The sequence below is a fragment of the Cuculus canorus genome, chromosome 8 (genome assembly GCF_017976375.1).
Source record: "Cuculus canorus isolate bCucCan1 chromosome 8, bCucCan1.pri, whole genome shotgun sequence".
In the NCBI taxonomy this organism is placed as follows: Eukaryota; Metazoa; Chordata; class Aves; order Cuculiformes; family Cuculidae; genus Cuculus; species Cuculus canorus.
Window position 1 is genome coordinate 12,751,225 of NC_071408.1, and position 16,670 is coordinate 12,767,894.

At 49.9% G+C, this 16,670-nt stretch overlaps 1 protein-coding gene across 3 annotated transcripts in view; it reads right to left on the reverse strand.

The window, feature by feature from the left end:
- Positions 1-987: 987 nt before the first annotated feature.
- The window catches only part of TMEM121 (transmembrane protein 121), a 35,210-nt gene continuing 19,527 nt past the window's right edge, over positions 988-16,670 (reverse strand). For all 3 annotated transcript variants that reach the window (XM_054073842.1, XM_054073843.1, XM_054073844.1), the window contains exon 2: positions 988-2,955. In XM_054073842.1, coding sequence (XP_053929817.1) covers positions 1,386-2,324 — 939 coding nt within the window. In that variant the 5' untranslated portion in view covers positions 2,325-2,955 and the 3' untranslated portion in view covers positions 988-1,385. The remainder of the gene's footprint in view (positions 2,956-16,670) is intronic.

Genomic DNA, 16,670 nt, shown 5'->3' on the forward strand with positions numbered 1-16,670 from the left:
GGGGCAGCCTTTCAGCTGAAAACATGATTTATTTGCTTTCTGTGTCCACTGTTCAATGAGCACATGGCCCTTCATGGGCACAGCCCCTTGGGACACCTTTTGGGGATCCAGGCAGGGTGGATATAGGAGACAAGTGATTTGGGCTGTATGGGAGCTACCCTTGTCCCTCTCCACAATGGCAGAAAAGAGACCACCAGAAGCCATTACTCTCATGGGGCTTTTATTGTCTGACTGGCCCTTGCCTACTCTCCCACTTCCCATGGCTGGCCGAGCCCCTTGCCACCACACACACCAGCAGAAGAATGCTGCGCCCAGCCCCAAGTCCAGCCACCTGCTTGGGCAGCACGTCCTTCCCAGTTGTGATTTTTTGTTTTGTTTTGTTTTTGTTTGATTTTTAAATATTTTATTTAAAAATATATTAGCTGTGGAAAGCAGCTCTCTTTATAAACACTCGATGCCAGAGTGAAATGCATCATCACCATCCTTATAACTAAGCTCTCCTGGGTGCCCATGCCTGCCTGCAGCAGTGCCAGTGGCACCAGGGTGGCTGCACTGGCTGCTGCAGGCAAAAAGGCTTGCAACAGCAGGGAGAGAGAGAAAAACTCTTCTAAAAATATTGTGCTGAGTTGTTTGGAGTGAATGAAATACATAAACCACCAGCATTAGATTAGCTTTAGCTTGTCAAATATTGCTCCCAGCAGAGGCAGCACAGTGTGCTGGTGGAGGCACAGTCCCCCTTGTACCAGGGCAGGGGAGCCATGCTGACCTCCGTCCCTTTTTCCCACCACACGGTTTGCTGCTCTCACCCACCACCAATCGCAAGGACACCAGCCCCCAGGGCAGCCCAGGAACATCCAGGAGCCATAATAAACAGGAAATTGTAAACACAACCATTGAAGATAAGACACATCTACAATCACAGGTTTTACTGGTTCAAACATCCCAACCTTCCCCCCCCCCCCCCCCCCCCCCACCCCCGCCCTGCAAACCATACACCTATGCCCCTGTCCCAACTCAATAAAAAAGTCTCTAGTAACAAAATCTTCGTTCCAGGCTTGGAGTAAAGGTGAGGTGCTTGAGGAGTAAAAAGGGACATTACAACCTTTGTGATCTTTGCTTGGGAGGGAAGAAATTGGGAGAGAGAGGGTTAGCTGGTTCAGGTCCTTTGCAAGTTCATTTGGTTTGTTTGGAGGACTCCTAGGTTTGTACCTGAGATGAAGACATCTAGGGGACACTCCATAGCTCAATTAAAACACGGTTGGTGTTTTGTGCCTAGAAGAGCCTTTGCCACTGGGATTTGTCTGTTGCAATCACCCCATGCAGCAAGAGAGCAGCATCCCTCTTCCACTTGGCACTTGAACCAATGCTTGGGTGGGGGTGATCCCTCATGTGTCAAGGATCTCGCTGGTGGGTGATGGCTCGTGAGGGATGCCCTGTGTGCTGTGGATGGTCTGGTTGTGGGAGAGGGAGTTCTGCTGGAGCTCCAGTGCAATGGCATTCTGGGGGAACTCCTTTACCTGCCGCTTGTATTCGAGGAAGGTGCATGCCTTAGTGGCAATTGCGATGATATTCTTGCCAATAAAGATGGTAGAGACCCTGCTGTCCTGGAACAAGATCATATTGATGGCCCGGATGAAGATGGTAACGATGTTAATGGTGACCAGACTGAGGACAGGGTAGAGCATCATTTTTTGTGGCGCAATGTGCTCCCCTTGCATGCTGATCTCACTGAGGGACACACAAGGCAGGATCAGGAGGAGTATGTAGCAGTAGAAGAACATAAGCCCCTCTGCCCAGATGGGCAAGCCGGTCCTGTGTGGTTCCCACAGGTTGGCTTGGATATCCAATATATCCAGCAGGTCGAGGGCCACCCAGAAGAGGCGCCCCCGTAAGTCCTCTTTCTTCCGAAAAGTCCGTATGTACTCCATGCTATCCAAGGCCACCAGCACCAGATAGAGCCCCGGCACACAAATAGAGAGAAGCAGGGTCAGGGCTTTCCTGGCCACTGTCTCCAAGTTCTTCTTGTCCGCTTTGTAATTCTGAAAGATGAAGTAGAGTTTTATCTCCAGGACGAAGATGTAGAGGAACCAGAGAATCATGGCATAGCCCCGCTTGGCTGTCTTCACCTCTGCCCCAACCCACACTGCCACATACCGCAGCACAATGAGGAAGCAGATGTCCCCCACCAGCACAATGATGCAAACACCAATCTTGCGGGGCCCCTGGTTCTGCTCCACCACGTAGGCATCCATGAAGGCCATGCTAGTCATGATGACGATGGTGGTCAGACAGACGTGGCGCTTGTCAGGTGGTGGCAGGACCATGGTGGGACGAGTAGACCTCCCTCCACACCAGCACTAGGAGAGCAGTCCTGCTAGCGGGGCACAGGAGAACATCCGCAGTGAGCCTGGAGATCAAGCTCTGTCCCCCAGCCCCAGGAAGAGGTTCGCAGAGAAGCAGTGGCTCAGCTGGCAGCCCGTCTCTCCTGGGGCTCTGGGCTACTCCTGCAGACCCTACCCCAGCTCTTTGCCTTTTGCAAGCTGTGCTCTGCAAGCACCGTGGCTCTGCCCGAGACTCAGGCTAGCTGAGCAGCCCAGCCACTGCCACCAGCAGCCAGGGCTCACAGGCATGCAGGACCTCATGGAGGGATGTCCCTCCTCCACGGCAGGTCCCCCATCATAGCCAAGCTCTCCAACAATCCTATGGCACTAATGCACCTCCAGGCTCCAAGCCTGAAATCCTGGTACAGATCCCTGGAAACGTGGTAGGCGATGGGGTAGCAGGCAGACCTGGCTGGCAAGGCAGGAAGTGGAGCTCTCCTCTTCCCAGTGAGACCCCACACTCCTCCCTCTGGGGGGCTCCCACTGTGTCTTCACAGGGAACCACCTTCACACCTATCCTCAGAGGGCTGTGCTGTGCTCCTGCTGCTTCCAGCTGTACGCACATCCCTCCATCCTGGAAAAGATGACAGAGAATAGATGTTAGGGACCCTTTACGTGCCAGACATAGGACGGTGAGGATGGTAACTGCTCCCAGCTCGCACCACACTGCAACACGAACCAGGCTCCCATCAGGCACCATCCCACCACTGTGCCCTGTCCATGGCTTAACACAGCACTGCTTTTCATTGATAGTGAACACAACCAAGGGTATCCTGCACATAAACACAGCATGCAGACCTTACACAAGCATTCTCCATCCAAAACCTCTTGGTAAGCTCAAGCCTTGGGCGTTCCTGCAAAGAAAGCTGGAGCATAACCCAGGTGGAGATAGGCAGGTCCACATGGCTCCCATAACATCACAAGTTTACCATAGCTGGGGCCTTGGCATCTCTGCTCCAGGTGCCCCAGCCCAGCTGTTTCCCAGCTGCAGCAGGGAAAAGGACCCATATGCTCTGCAGATGTCCCAGCCTTGGCATAGTTCTGCTAAATTATGGCTTTGTGGGGTTTTACCAGTTATTGAGGAAGAAAGTAGTCAGCTTCCAACATGGAATAAATAAAGGTGAGCTCTTCAGAGAGGGCTCTGGGATTTTTTTTCTTACTGCATGTACAGACACCCAACATAGTGTGAAGAGGTGCTTAGTGTGGTGGGCTGCCAGACCCTCGCCCAGGGCTGAAGCAGTGGAGGGGGTAAAGCAGCTCACAGGGTGTTGAGAACATCCCTCCTTGAGTAGGGGTGAGGTTAGGGCAGACACATGGGGCTTGGACTGGCCCTGCCATGGCAGGGAAGTGGGGAGCAAAGCTGTCCCTAGGGAGGCATGAGGTCCCAGCAGCTTTCTGGACTGGCTGAGCCGCTCAGGGCTAACAGCTCCTTCACACCAGGCTGTGCTTGCATGATTCGTTCATTAATCTTCTCTGAGCAGGACCTAGACTCCCAGTCAGTGGACAGGTCCCAGTGCACTCAATAGTACTATGAAACTCCTTACACAGAGTAGAGACAGATAACAATCATGGTCAGAGATACCCACCACAAGTTGTGTGACATCTAACCCTACATGCACAGCAGCTCCCTGTGAAGAAAGTGCTTGACTCTACATATCCCCCTACAGTTCGCCCCATATGATCCTGTGGAACTTGGCCACTGTGATCATGTCTGCCTTAAGATCCTCATCTCCCATGCAACCCACACTCAGCACCTCAGTGGAAATGATGGCCCTGGAGATATCTCCAGGGTGAACACAGCCATGCTGCTGGGTCTGCAAGCATTCCTTAACCAACTCCTCTGCTGGGGTTAGGCTGAGCCTAGATCTGGATTTGGAAGACTGCAAAGGTGCTGAGCTGAACCCGGCACATGCATGCAGTTTGGCTGCCCATGCCTTAGGGAGCGTGGGCCTCTCTGCTTGCAGTAAGGGGACCAGGACCCAGGGAGAGCCCCAGGAGCTGTCAGAAGGACACAGTGGCTCTGCTTCTGCTCACCACCAGCTGGCTTAATGAGGACACATGCAAACCTGGGCTCTCTCGTCTTTTAGGGAGAGAGGCAGTGGTGAAGGCTGAAGAGAAGTCTAAGGAATTTTAAGCCTTTAAAAAACCTGCACGGCGAAGCTGCTTAAGTTTATGGGACCTGATTTAAATAAAAGCTGTATTCTCTCCTGCTTCTGGGAGGGAAGAACAATGAAAACTTGGGAAGCCAGATGAGTTAGAACCAGCCCTAACATGTGCCTGAGTAGGTGGACATTAGGGATGTGTGTACCTGTGTCCTGGTTCTCAAAGGATGTGTTCTCAAAGGATGTGAGGACGTGGTGCTCAGCAAATGTTAGCAGGGGACTTAGACTGCTGCTCCAGCTAGGACACCCAAGTTGTTGTTCTGAGTCCACTACTAGACTTGCGCACAGCAAGGAAAGCTGGCATGTAAAAATAATAGTGAATACCTAGGACACTGGATGATATTAATTCATGGTGTTTTACAACAGCAGCAAACAAGTCTTTCACCACCAGCGCTGAGCAGATTGTTTTCAGCAAAAAATATGCTCAAGCAGAGGATTCTTCCCTCCTCTCTGCTCCAGAATGATTCATGGCAGGTTGGAGTAGGTTTGATAAACATGCTCATTTTTTACAGTGACCCTTCAGAGCAGAGACAGAGGATTGCAGAGACGAGCTGAATCACAGAGCACGAGTGCTGCTTTCTCTTGGGTTAAATCCTACATTAACAAGGACAAGGAACTTTCTTGCATTTTGCAAAGTTTCCGAGCACTTGCTGGGGTGCAAGCTCCTCTTGTTTTCCAGCTGTGCAATAGCTGGCATTTTCCCCATCTGTTGCAGCCCCAGCATTGTCACTATATGGAAATACAGAAGTCTCTGCCTAACCTAGGAGCAGAGCTTCCAGTTCTGTGTGATGTGTGGCCATCCTACCAAGGCAGAGGCACATAGAACTCTCCTCAAAAAAGTCTATTTAAAAAAGCAAGTAAGTAAACAGTCATTAATCTGGGAAATCTTGATTGATAAAATTTAAATTACTGTCTTTGTCAGCACATTCAGAAATGTGTTGTATAAACAAGAAAAAGAGCACATCAGATAGCCACAAGAGCATATCTGAGCCAAATATTTGTTTAGACAAGTATTCACAAAACTTTTCTTCCTGCAAGAATTCTTGTAAATAAAAGGCAGCTCATCTGAATGTAATGAGCTCAGAGTGTTACGGATGCCAGTGAGCCAGACCAGCAGCTTCCTACAGGAAGGGAGCTAGCAGCCTTTGCATCCCACTCGGTACCAGGGCTCCCATGAGCAGGCATTGGTGACTATGGGCCTCCTTACCAGGACAAAATTCAGTCTCTAATTGCATATTCTCCTCTACCACTATCCTATGGAAACAGCTCCATCGCTTGCATTGGAGTGAGCAAACCCACTTGATAACACCCACAGCAGCTTGTGATCAGGTGGTGGCACGCAACCCAAGGACAGTGTCCGGCTGCACCAGTGAAGTCTGGCAGCACAGCACAGGGAGAGGCAGCATCAGCATGTCCCCTCTCCATCTCAGGGCTGGCACGGGGACACCCTATTTCCCAGCCCAGTCTCCTCTTGCATGGGAACACCCCATTTCCTAGACACACCTGCCCCTTCCCAGTGTCCCTGCAAGTGGGAGAAGCTGCGGTGGTAATGAGGGGGAGCGGCTGTGATTTTCTGGGGAAACTTGGGGTCCTGCAGGTGGGTCCAAACCCAAATTGAAGTGCAGTGTTTGCACACTCATCTCTGCCCTGCTGCCTCTAGACTGTGGGAAAACAAGCAGCAGAGGTGCAGCCAGCTCCTGCCCTTATACTGTAATGCCTCTGCTCTGCTAGGGAGTTACTTCTTGGTCTTTTACCTGTTTTTTCTAGCCTTCCCAGCTGCTATGAAGCACCTGTGGTTACCTGAGAATGTGCAGTCACAGCCTTGCTTCACCACCAGCCCAGCCAGTTTGGAAGAAAATTAAACTGTGCAGTGCCAGTGGCTCATTGCAGTGTAATTAATTATGACAGCTCTGCCATTGCTGGCATCTGCAACCCTCAGCCACCCACAACCACTGCCCTCCTGCATCTCCTCCTGCCTCTGCTCACCATCCGTGCCTGCCAGCGCCTGGGATAGCACCAGGCACCACACTGGAGAGTTATGCAGGTGCAAGAAGCCACCAGCATCCCCATACACCTGCACAAACCCCATCTCCCAGGTCTGGGGAGCAAGTGGCTGCAAGCAAGTCCGGAGGTTTTGTGGAGCCACTGTTAATACACAGCCTCATTAATGCTGGCAAGCACTTCCTGAACCCTGGCTCCACCTGGAAAATTAGTTTAAATTAAAGTGATTTGAGTTCTGCCTATGAATAAAAGAGGGAGTGAGCTAAGCAAAAGTATACACAATGTGCTTCCAAGGCAGTTAGGATGCCGCATTGCTTAAAGCTTCATTTGCACTTTAATTGCTCTGATTTATTCCCGCTTTCCCAAGCGTAAATCCAAAGTTTCCCTTTACCTAGTCCTTCAGCCATATGAAGCACTGCAGCTCCACAAAGCCCTTTTCCACACATTCCCTGTCCCCAGCTGGCAGTGTCCACCCCACCATGTTCTGTGTCATGGCACTGTCCCCAGCACAGGGCAGGACAAGGTACAGCTATGTTTTGCGGGGGCTGAAAGCAGGCTCCAGCAGAGCCATTCTGGTGATGGCATTGCTCACCAACAGCCAACTGTGCATCAGTGAGCAACCCAGTAATAGCCAAGTGACCTGCTCTTGGGAGAGGTTAAGGCTGGGAAGCGGCTGTAATTGCTTATGCTTTTTGTGACCCACTGAATTATTCGTGAACTCTGTGCACTGCATAAGGATGGAGTTTACAAGGGAACCAAGTTCTCCTCTGACTAAGAAACTATAAATCATGTTGTCCCCATGCCATTGCCTTTTCCTGCCTCACCCTGCTGAAAATCAGTGCTGGTGGGTGTCTTGATCAGGTTCACTGACCTGCAGGCTGTGATTTCACCCGCCCCCCCCCCGGGCAGTCCCTGGGGACTGACGGATGGGGGATGGGGGACACTCAGACTCCGGGAAATGGGGAAGGTCACTTCTGGGCAGCAGCTGCCCTGCCTCCTCCGAGGCAGTACTGGCATCTCAAGTGCATCCTGACAAGGAAATGAGATTGAGGAAGATTTTTCCAGACCCCACCCACTAATTGTGTCTGAAGGAGGAAACAGCCCACTTACTAATGATTACAGATAACTTACTGTGTAGGCACAGTGAAATGGGGAAAGAGCCGCAAACTGTTCTCAGAACCTGCCCAAAATAAACAGTGCAGCAGGGCTGGCAAATGAAACCAGCTCTTGCTTAAACCAATTAGTGCATCTACTGCACTCTCATCCTGCAAACCCCTTGAATCTCTTGGAGGGCTCATTTCTCACCTCTTTTCCCAAAAAGAATGTCAATCAGAAAGTATCGGATGTGTTGCCTGAGTAGGAAAAATATAAAACCCAGCCTCTCAATCACATCATTTTTGTGACAGTGTCTGGAACAGCTGCTTGCCCAAAGCAGAGCCCTGCATAGGACAGATGGCCTTTTGTGCCCACAGCCCTGTCCCCAGTAGCTGTCCTATCCAGGGCTCCCCGCTGACGCAGCCAGTCGGAGTTGCCATGAACATCTATCTCCCAGTTCATAAACACGCTGAGTTTCATGGTATTTGACAGACATGTCAAAAAAAATAAAAAGGCTTTTTAGCTATTTTGGATATTTAAACATAATGTTCAGAGAAGGTAAATGATTCGTTTTGTCTTGTTCATAAAACATTAAATTATAATACTATATTTTGACACTACCAAAACAATTCACCATTTTGCCAGCAAAAAGTGATATTCCTTTAGAAGAACTGCTTGGTATTTTCAAGTTTGGTGGATCTTCAAGCTTTCCTTCTGATCTGGACCCCAGATTTAAGTGTCAAAATCCCCTGTGGTTTGTTGGTTTGGGCATAAAAACCAGGGCACTGTCTGGCTGTGTGTGCATTTGTCACTGTGGGAGAAGCACACAAAGATGCTGTTAGATATGAAGTGTTTACTCCACAGGTGTTTCCAGTCCACCCCCCAGTGTGCCAGTGGTAGATAAAACAAAACACCCTTGCTGGTCTCCTAGCTAGGTCACCAGTGACAGTTCCCCAAGCAGGACTTGTCATCCACTGCCTGGGAAACTATTTCAGTTTCAGCTGCAGGAGCTGTGTGATCCTTTTGCTGGGGCAAATCACATCACACAAGTGACCAGGGACTTGGTGCACCCAGGCACCTGCAATTTGCATTGCACAGATGATCTAACAAGAATACAATACACCACCAACTTTGACCCTTACTGGTACCTCCCCAGATAGATAGATCTAACCAAACTGGTCACAAGTTTCACCTGCAAGCAAAGCCCAGACTTTGATTTTCCTCTATGCTAATAGGCATAAATGCAAACACCAGGATCAAGCCAGACCAGGAGTATAAAACTTCGACCCGATTTCAATAGCTTGACTCTGTACTTTTATGTGTTAATCACTGCTAAATCCTCTAATAACCTCATATTATCAGTATTGGGGAAAAGGAAAACATGGAGCCATTGCACAACCTCTTACAGAGATGCTCTCCCCCACTGCATGCTGGAAATCCCCATAGATGGAGGATGGAAATGCTCCCTGCTCTTGTTGGCCCCTGCCTTCACTATCCTAGGTGCCTGCAGGGAGGCACAAATTTTCCTGGCAGCAACGCATTCAGTGCCCTTACCCACCACACTAGAGTGCTCTCAGTACTGCTGTGGCAGCACAAGGTGCCTGAGAGAGCCAAGTGGCTCTGGCTGCCCCTTGCGCATCTAGGCATGATTGAGAGAGAGTTGGCTAAAGAAAAGAAAATGGAAGCTGGTGTGTGAAGCTATAAATAGGAGAATGATGGAAGTTCACTGGTGCTGGAAACATGCTTGGCGAGAAAGAGGTTGCTGGGAGCTTTGGGGCAGAACTCCACTGTATCCCAGAGAAGATGAATCTGAGCTCTGCAGGCATCTCCTGCCTATGTCAGAGTGTTTATAGGCAGGGATGATTCTGCAGTAGGTGGCTGAAGGGATGAGGTGCTGGCTTGCAGCTTCTCTTCTAGACACCTGGGCAAAGAGGCACCTGCTGATTTCTCTGACCTGGGCCCAGACTGGACATCAGACTAAAGGCAGCAGCTAAGGAATCTATCCTCTTACCTCCTCCCTCACCCACATAATGCAAGGGAAGGCTTTGGGCAGCAAGTGGCTAATGCATATAAACCAGAGCAACCTCAAAAGGGAACAGCTGGGAGTGCAGTAGCCTTGACTCTCAAGCTGCAGTCCTAGAGACCCCTACTACTTGATACTGAAGGTATTGAGCTCTTTCTGCACTCAATGGCTTTTGGGAGGTGCAGCACCAGCTCCCAGAGGAAGTTTTGTGCTAGGGTGGAAGGACAGCATGAATAAACATGTGTCCTGCTGTCATGAGAAAGCTTCTGCCTTGTTTCCCCAAGTGAAAAGAGGGCCTAAGTGCTTGAGACATTAGCTTCAGAACTGTGTAGGTAAGGAGGCACCTGTGGAGACGAACTAGCTCACCTGCCAGCCCCAAGTGACATCTCCTGCAGGCTGTGGTGACACACTGCAACCAGGTAGCAATTGGAGAGAAACAATTAAGACCCTCTTATTCCCTGTGCTGAGGGTTAGAGGAGGTAGGATGAGCTGGACAGCATGTACAGCATGAGATGGGCAGTTCACTCCTGCTGCTAACAGTCTATCCTTTGATTAAGAGTGACTGTTCTTCTCTTAATTAACACAAGGCAGCTGATGGCCACTCTGATGGAATGGAGAAGCAGAGACCAATGCCTATGACAAAAAAAAAAAAAGTCTGCTGGCTCCTGCGGAGCCTGGCAAAGCCACCCTCTCCCCAACTACACAACTGGGCTGCCTGCAATGCCACCTCAAAACTCCCCGCAAACTCTCTCCCTCCTGAGATGCCAGCATTCAGCTGCTGTAAGAACTAGCGGCAGAGATGAGGAGGATTCAGTTAATTCTTGGGATAATCTTGCTGCTGCCTGTTCTCCCAAGCCGCCTTGAGTCCTGGTGACGATGGCCAGGGGGCTCCCCACAGGGTTTATTCCCCTATCTGTGCACCAGCAGAGACTTTCCTGAGACAGACCCTCTCCTGTGATAATACGCCTCATCCTCTGGTGACACCTTTCATGCTGCTGCCTACCCAGGGCTAAAGGTACCCATTTGCCCTGCATGGGTGATGGGCTTCCCCCAAAACGGACGTGGAGCTGCTCAGGTTGTTGCATTTGCAGCTGAGCCAATTCACCATGAGATGAGAAGACATCTCAGCTATTTTTTCTCCACAGTGAAGTGACTTGTGAGCAGGTAGAGGACCTTGGGCATACCCCTATAAAAGATTCACCAAGAATATCCTGTGTTTGGGCTCAATCCAGGTGCCAGAAAGCTCACCTCAAACCTCAGTAAGGCAGGGACTGCAAGTAAGAGAGAACCAGTGGGTGACTTGCAAATTCAAGGGACGCTTGCCTTGCACTTGAATTTACTTTTGCTGGTCCAATGTTAATTATTGATGGCAATAGCTCACTGCTGGAGAGCATGAAATATTATCAGGATTAGAACTCCTGATGGCATATTCTCCAGTAGACAGCTTTTAACTTGTGTGGTCTTAAATCACGTTTGAGTCATGGTAGGGCTTGCTGGTGCAGTGGAGATGGAGATGCCCTCAGTGGACTCTGCTCTAAATTTGCTCTCCATCATTCAAGTCCATGCCACTGTTGGGTCCTCCTGGGACAGGCACTCTACAGGATGGTGTGCCATGCTTGTTAGGCTCAGGAGGACAGCAGGCAGACACCAAGCTTGGAGGGACCCTTCCCATCCTGTGTGTGTCCCAGCTGATGGGGTGGGGTGACGCTGGTATCTGCTGTTCTGACGTGGCTTGGGAGATAAACATTGCACCCATTTCAATACAGTTAAAAAAAAAATAATGCCAGATAGAGGTCCTCAGGGAGACATTTCTCTTCCTCTGATTTCCAGCCTTACTTCTACCAGCCACCTAGTAAATCTAATAAAATCTGTCTTGTTTGTGTCCAATTCAATTCCAGTATCCAGAGGCCAGAGTTCTTCTATCACTCACAGACCTAACCAACTACATTCTTGGCATACGAGCCAGCAGAAGGGCTGCTACAGGCTATTTCAGAAGAGATCAACTACATGGGATCAGAACTCTCTCCCAATCAATTACATGTTTATAGGTTTTCCCTGTGTTACACCTAATTGAATTACTTAGCTATTTGAACACCATGGTTAGAAGCTGATGACTTATAGACTGAAGTATGGACACTAAATGAGGTGCTTTGTACTTCTTCTCAAGGACAACTCTCCACAGCAATTCCTGCAGCACCCTCATGCAGCAATAGGCAATCTGCAGTGTGTTCAGCCTAACCTCATCTCCAGCAAGCAGCTGGGCTTTGACTCCTGCTCTGAAGGCAAAGGACTTCCAAGGTTTCATGGAAAGTCGTGACCAAGCCTACTTCCTCAAATTTCCTCCAGCACCTAGAAGCACAGTGAAAGGAGCACCTTCTGGTCCGTGGCCCTGGATGGCAACAGTGTTCCATTCAGTAGAGCCTGAAGGCTTACAGACTACAAATGCCTGATCTTCCAGGAGTGTGTCTGATGAAGGCTTCGGGTCTCATCACCTTCACAAGGAGGATCACCTGTGCTGTGTCCCACACTGCTAATGAACTACTGTACAGCTCCCAGTGGGAGGGATTTGCATTTTCACACTGTTGCCCTCCCAAAGGTCCTCCATCCACCTCCCAGGTAGCAACTCAGCAATGCTCCAAGATGCTTGGGAGCCAGACCTGAGACGTGCTGGACTGCTGCAGCCCCTTGCATGCACGACAGCCAGCATGCAGCTGGGAAGGGGTCAGGGTGCATGTCCTGTGCAATTTGAAGTAAAAACCTGTAAATCTTGGTCAGGATCTCTGGCACCCCCTCCCCTGCATCTATCCCATAGTGTCAGCCGGTTGGGGACACTTTTGTACACCTCCCGCAGCTCAGACCACCAGTGGCCCAGCCAAAACACCTGTGTGGTGCCCCTGCCAGGGTCTGATCTGTGGGTTAGGCAGCATCCCATTGTGCAGAGATGTATGATGCTTGTTCAGCCCAGGGCCTGTTTGGATTGGGCTGTTCAACTGCATGAGCTGTTGGTTTTTCAGGCTTTCTTCACTAATGAATTCTTTGCCTCCTGCGGGGGAAAAAAAAAAAAAAAAAAGAAAAAATATCCAAGGAAGAACCTGCTTGTCACATTCACCTATGCAGTGGTGTGAGCCAGGAGGGCAAGTGGGCAGGGACAGGAGCACTGTCCCCACTGGTGGGGAAGCTCCCAGGCTCCTCGCTGCCAGGTCACAGGCAAGGAGGAAGGCTCAGCACAGAGGCTGCACAGAAACTGGTAGATGCTGCTTCCCAGTTTGACAGCATAAGCAAGTGTCCTTTGCCCCAGGAGGATGTCACAGTTTGCTGTGCTGGAGCTTATTGCCAAGGAGATAAAATATTTATGGTTCCTCTCTCTTGCTCTCTGTTTCAACCCACGGTGCCTTATTTGTAGCAAATTTACACGCATGTTTAAAGACATCTCTACATTCCTTCTAAGTACAAAAGCTTTATTTCTCTATGTAGCATTCTACCAGTCAGAATCAGCCACCCCACCTACTCTGTGCCTGCGTTTGTCCCTGGCTTCAGTGCTCATTTTCCTCTTGGTAATGATTATCATTATACTAAGAAAAATGGGTCATTTAGAGCAGTTTCTCCCCAAATAAAAGGCTGTGGGACACAGGATATCATTAAAATTCTAAACCTGACTTCCAACTTCAAAAGCAGACTCTTGCTATTTGGCTAGCTCTGTGGAAGGAGGGAAGGAGGGAGGGAGATATGGTGCACAATGAATGCACTTTGGCCACAAAATGACTGGTCACTGAGTCCACATGGCCTGTGCTGTCGACATCTGTGCTGGCATTAAACATCCCAGGCTGAGGCTGTCACCTCTGCTGCTGGGGACACAGGGACTCCCTGCCCAACAGTGGGGGACAGAGGCTGTATCCCATCCTCTCCACAGGGCTCCTGTTGCATCCCCTTCTCAGCTGCCCTGTGCATGGGAAAAGGCAAGCAGAACAGGCAACAGAAGTTAATTCCTACCACAAAAACAGCAATTTAGCTTCTGCCAGGAGGGATGGCACCATGTTAAGTCCGCTGCAGAAGGCTGGCAGGCTTAACAGCCCATGCTTGGAGAAGGGAAGAAAGCAGGCTGAAGTGCTCAGACGCAGCATCCCTGGAGGCAGTGCCTGACTTGCCCTTGCACATTGCTAGGAGCAATCCCTGTCTGAGAGTGCTATTGCTGTACCACTGTGAGCTAGAACCTGCCACTGGTCCTTCTGACATGTGTCCCTGTGACTGTGGGTGCTTGGGGATGGAGAAGCTGCTTGCCAAAGGCCTCTCCCCACCCCCTCAGCCCTGAACCTGGGCTCCCAGCACAAGGGTGTCTGCCAGGCTCCAGGCTGCCTCTGCTTTTCTGATGTCAGGAAAGCATGCCCTGCACAAGTTCAGTGCTACCATTGTGCATGGCAGTAGATCTCCCACCTGCCTGGTGTTCTCTGCTCCCCAACCTCCAGCATGCTGCTGCCCTAGTCTTGTTTCTATCTCTTGGTATCCCCAGAAGTGGCTTCATGAGAAATATTTTGCTTGGAAAGTCCATGTAACTTTTGTGCAAGCCTGCAATTGTTGTGTACAGAGCTGTAAGGCAAAACTGATCCATTTTGCAGCTTAGCCAGCTCCCGAAAGACACTATTTAGGAGTGGGGAACTGCTAACTGTTCTTTTACCCCCCCATGAAATGGGAGGGACAAGGGATATTCAGAGGATAAGATATGGAGACAGACCCAAAATGGCCAATTTAGAAACATCTCTTAAGAAGGGAGACTTGCTCCAAATTGTCAACTTTTGAAGTAATTTCTTTCTAAATGTGTTCAGAATGGATTAATTTTTCATTCTCTTTTTAAATCAAAATCCATATGGAAAACTTTCTTGCTGCTGATCACAGCCAAGCAAATGCACAGTGACTAATGCCACACCTCATACATGGGACACAACAGCAACCACATCAATCCATAGCAGTGACTACATTACAACACTAACGTCCCATGCTCACAGCTGTGGAGTTACTACTGTGCACCACTTCCATGCTTGATATGCCCAGGTGTGTGGCTCTCCCCATGCTCTGTAGTCCTGAGGCACCCAAAAATTGCTGCAGAGCTGGGCACCCTGCCAAGGAGTATGGAGACAGGGGATCGTGGGTGGGCAAGGCAGGGCAGGGAGAGCAGCTCTCCTCCTCAGGGCAACGTTCCTGTTAAGGGTGCCTGAATGACAAGTTAGTTTTGGTCTAGCAGATAGGCTGGAAATCCAACAGAAATTATTTCTGTTTGACTGACATTTCATTTTTTTCACTTGGGTTTCTGAGCAAAATAAAAAACTGCAAAGAACCCTTAGGAGTCAACCTGAGATGCTTGTTCAGCCCAAGAAAGATGTTCCTTGTCTCTGGGGTTATTTCACCCTCCTCCTCCCCTGTGCTGCTAACTTGAGATTGACTTTACAGTATCAAACTGTTAGGACTTTTCAGGAACAATGAAGAATATAAACACCTTGTTGTGTGGTTTGCTAGAAAACTTAATTCCAGGGGAAGAGGATTCAAATCTGGTTCCCAAGTAATGTCAGACAAAGGAAAGAGAAATAAAAACTCTTTATCCACTAGTAGTCATAAAGCATTCTCCCCCAGCAGGAGGGAAGCTCATCCCTGGGGAAGTGGTAGTAAAGTATGGAATGGATCAGAGATTTCCCAGTTTTTCAGAGAAAACTTGTGAAATGCAGTAAACACCTCTTTCTGGCAGGTATTTATAATGAATTTTCAACTGCAAGAGGCATGGGAAAATCAGTGTTTGGAGATCAACATACAGGCATCCCTCCTGTACAAAACGGGCAATGAAGACTTGCTAAGAAAGCAGTGAGACTGTGGAAGACATGGGGGTTGCTGCAGCCTGGGTCACTGCTGAGTTGACAGAAAGCCAACCGGGCTGTAGAGGCACAGTGGGTGCACTCGCAATCAGATTTTATTTTAAATGGCTTTCTCAAACCTGCTCCTGGAGGCCCTCTTGATCTGCCTAAGCACTACGTGAACACTTTGCACTGATTTTTGCATGACCATTTTCCCTTTACTACCCTTGCTCACCCTTACCCTTGGCTACCGTCCAGCTGGGTACACCAGCACCCTCCCACAGGGTCCCCTGTGGCTGCAGCGCCCCCCCTCCTTAGGCAGCTGTTTCTCATTAGGACAGCACAGAAGGCAGCCCACCTCCCAGCACAGAAGGACCAAGGAGCACTCTCCACCACTACAGGTCCAAGGGTGCTTATCTGCTCCACAGCCCCATGCACTGCAACAATGCTTCCTTGTATTCACATATTTGCACGACATGAGCCATCTCCTGCTCTCAGTAGGTAATTCCTGTGTAATCAGGTAGTTATCTGCCGCACAGAGTACTGGGCCAATGCTTTGCAGCTGCCACTATGGTCAGCTCCTGCCCACAGGGGTGTCCCCACTGTCGCATGAAGCCACTGCTCTCTGGGCACAGCCAGCCCAGATGAGCTGGGTACAATTACAGACGCCAAATATTGGACAGAAAATAATAAATTTCTGTTGTCTGGCAGGAATATGCAATTGAAGGACGTTCCTCACAGCCCCTGGTCCTTGCCTGGTGCCTTTCTGGTCCACTCTGACACCAAAAGTCACCACAGCTGAGCTCTTCCTGGGGAAACAGCAGCAGCTCCCCAGTCTCTCCAGGCATGGAGCAACTCTTGTACCCTGAAGGCTAATTTCTATGTGATTTCTGCTATTTCAGGCTTTGGTTAATCAAGTGAGTTATCAAGCAGCCAGGCCGGGGCTGTGTTTGCTCCTGCTGCTCACTGGGAGGGCACACCAGACTGGAGGTGATGGTGCTCCCTTTTGTGGTGCTGGGATAGCCACCTTCCCTGCCATGGCTGGGTCTTGGGTGCTTGGCTAAGAAGAGTAAAATAAGAAGAGTTTCTGGGATGGAGCTGCCCAACTCCTCAGCTAAGCAGTGCCCACCACCAGCACATTGCTGTAGGACATGGCGATGGTGGGACCCTT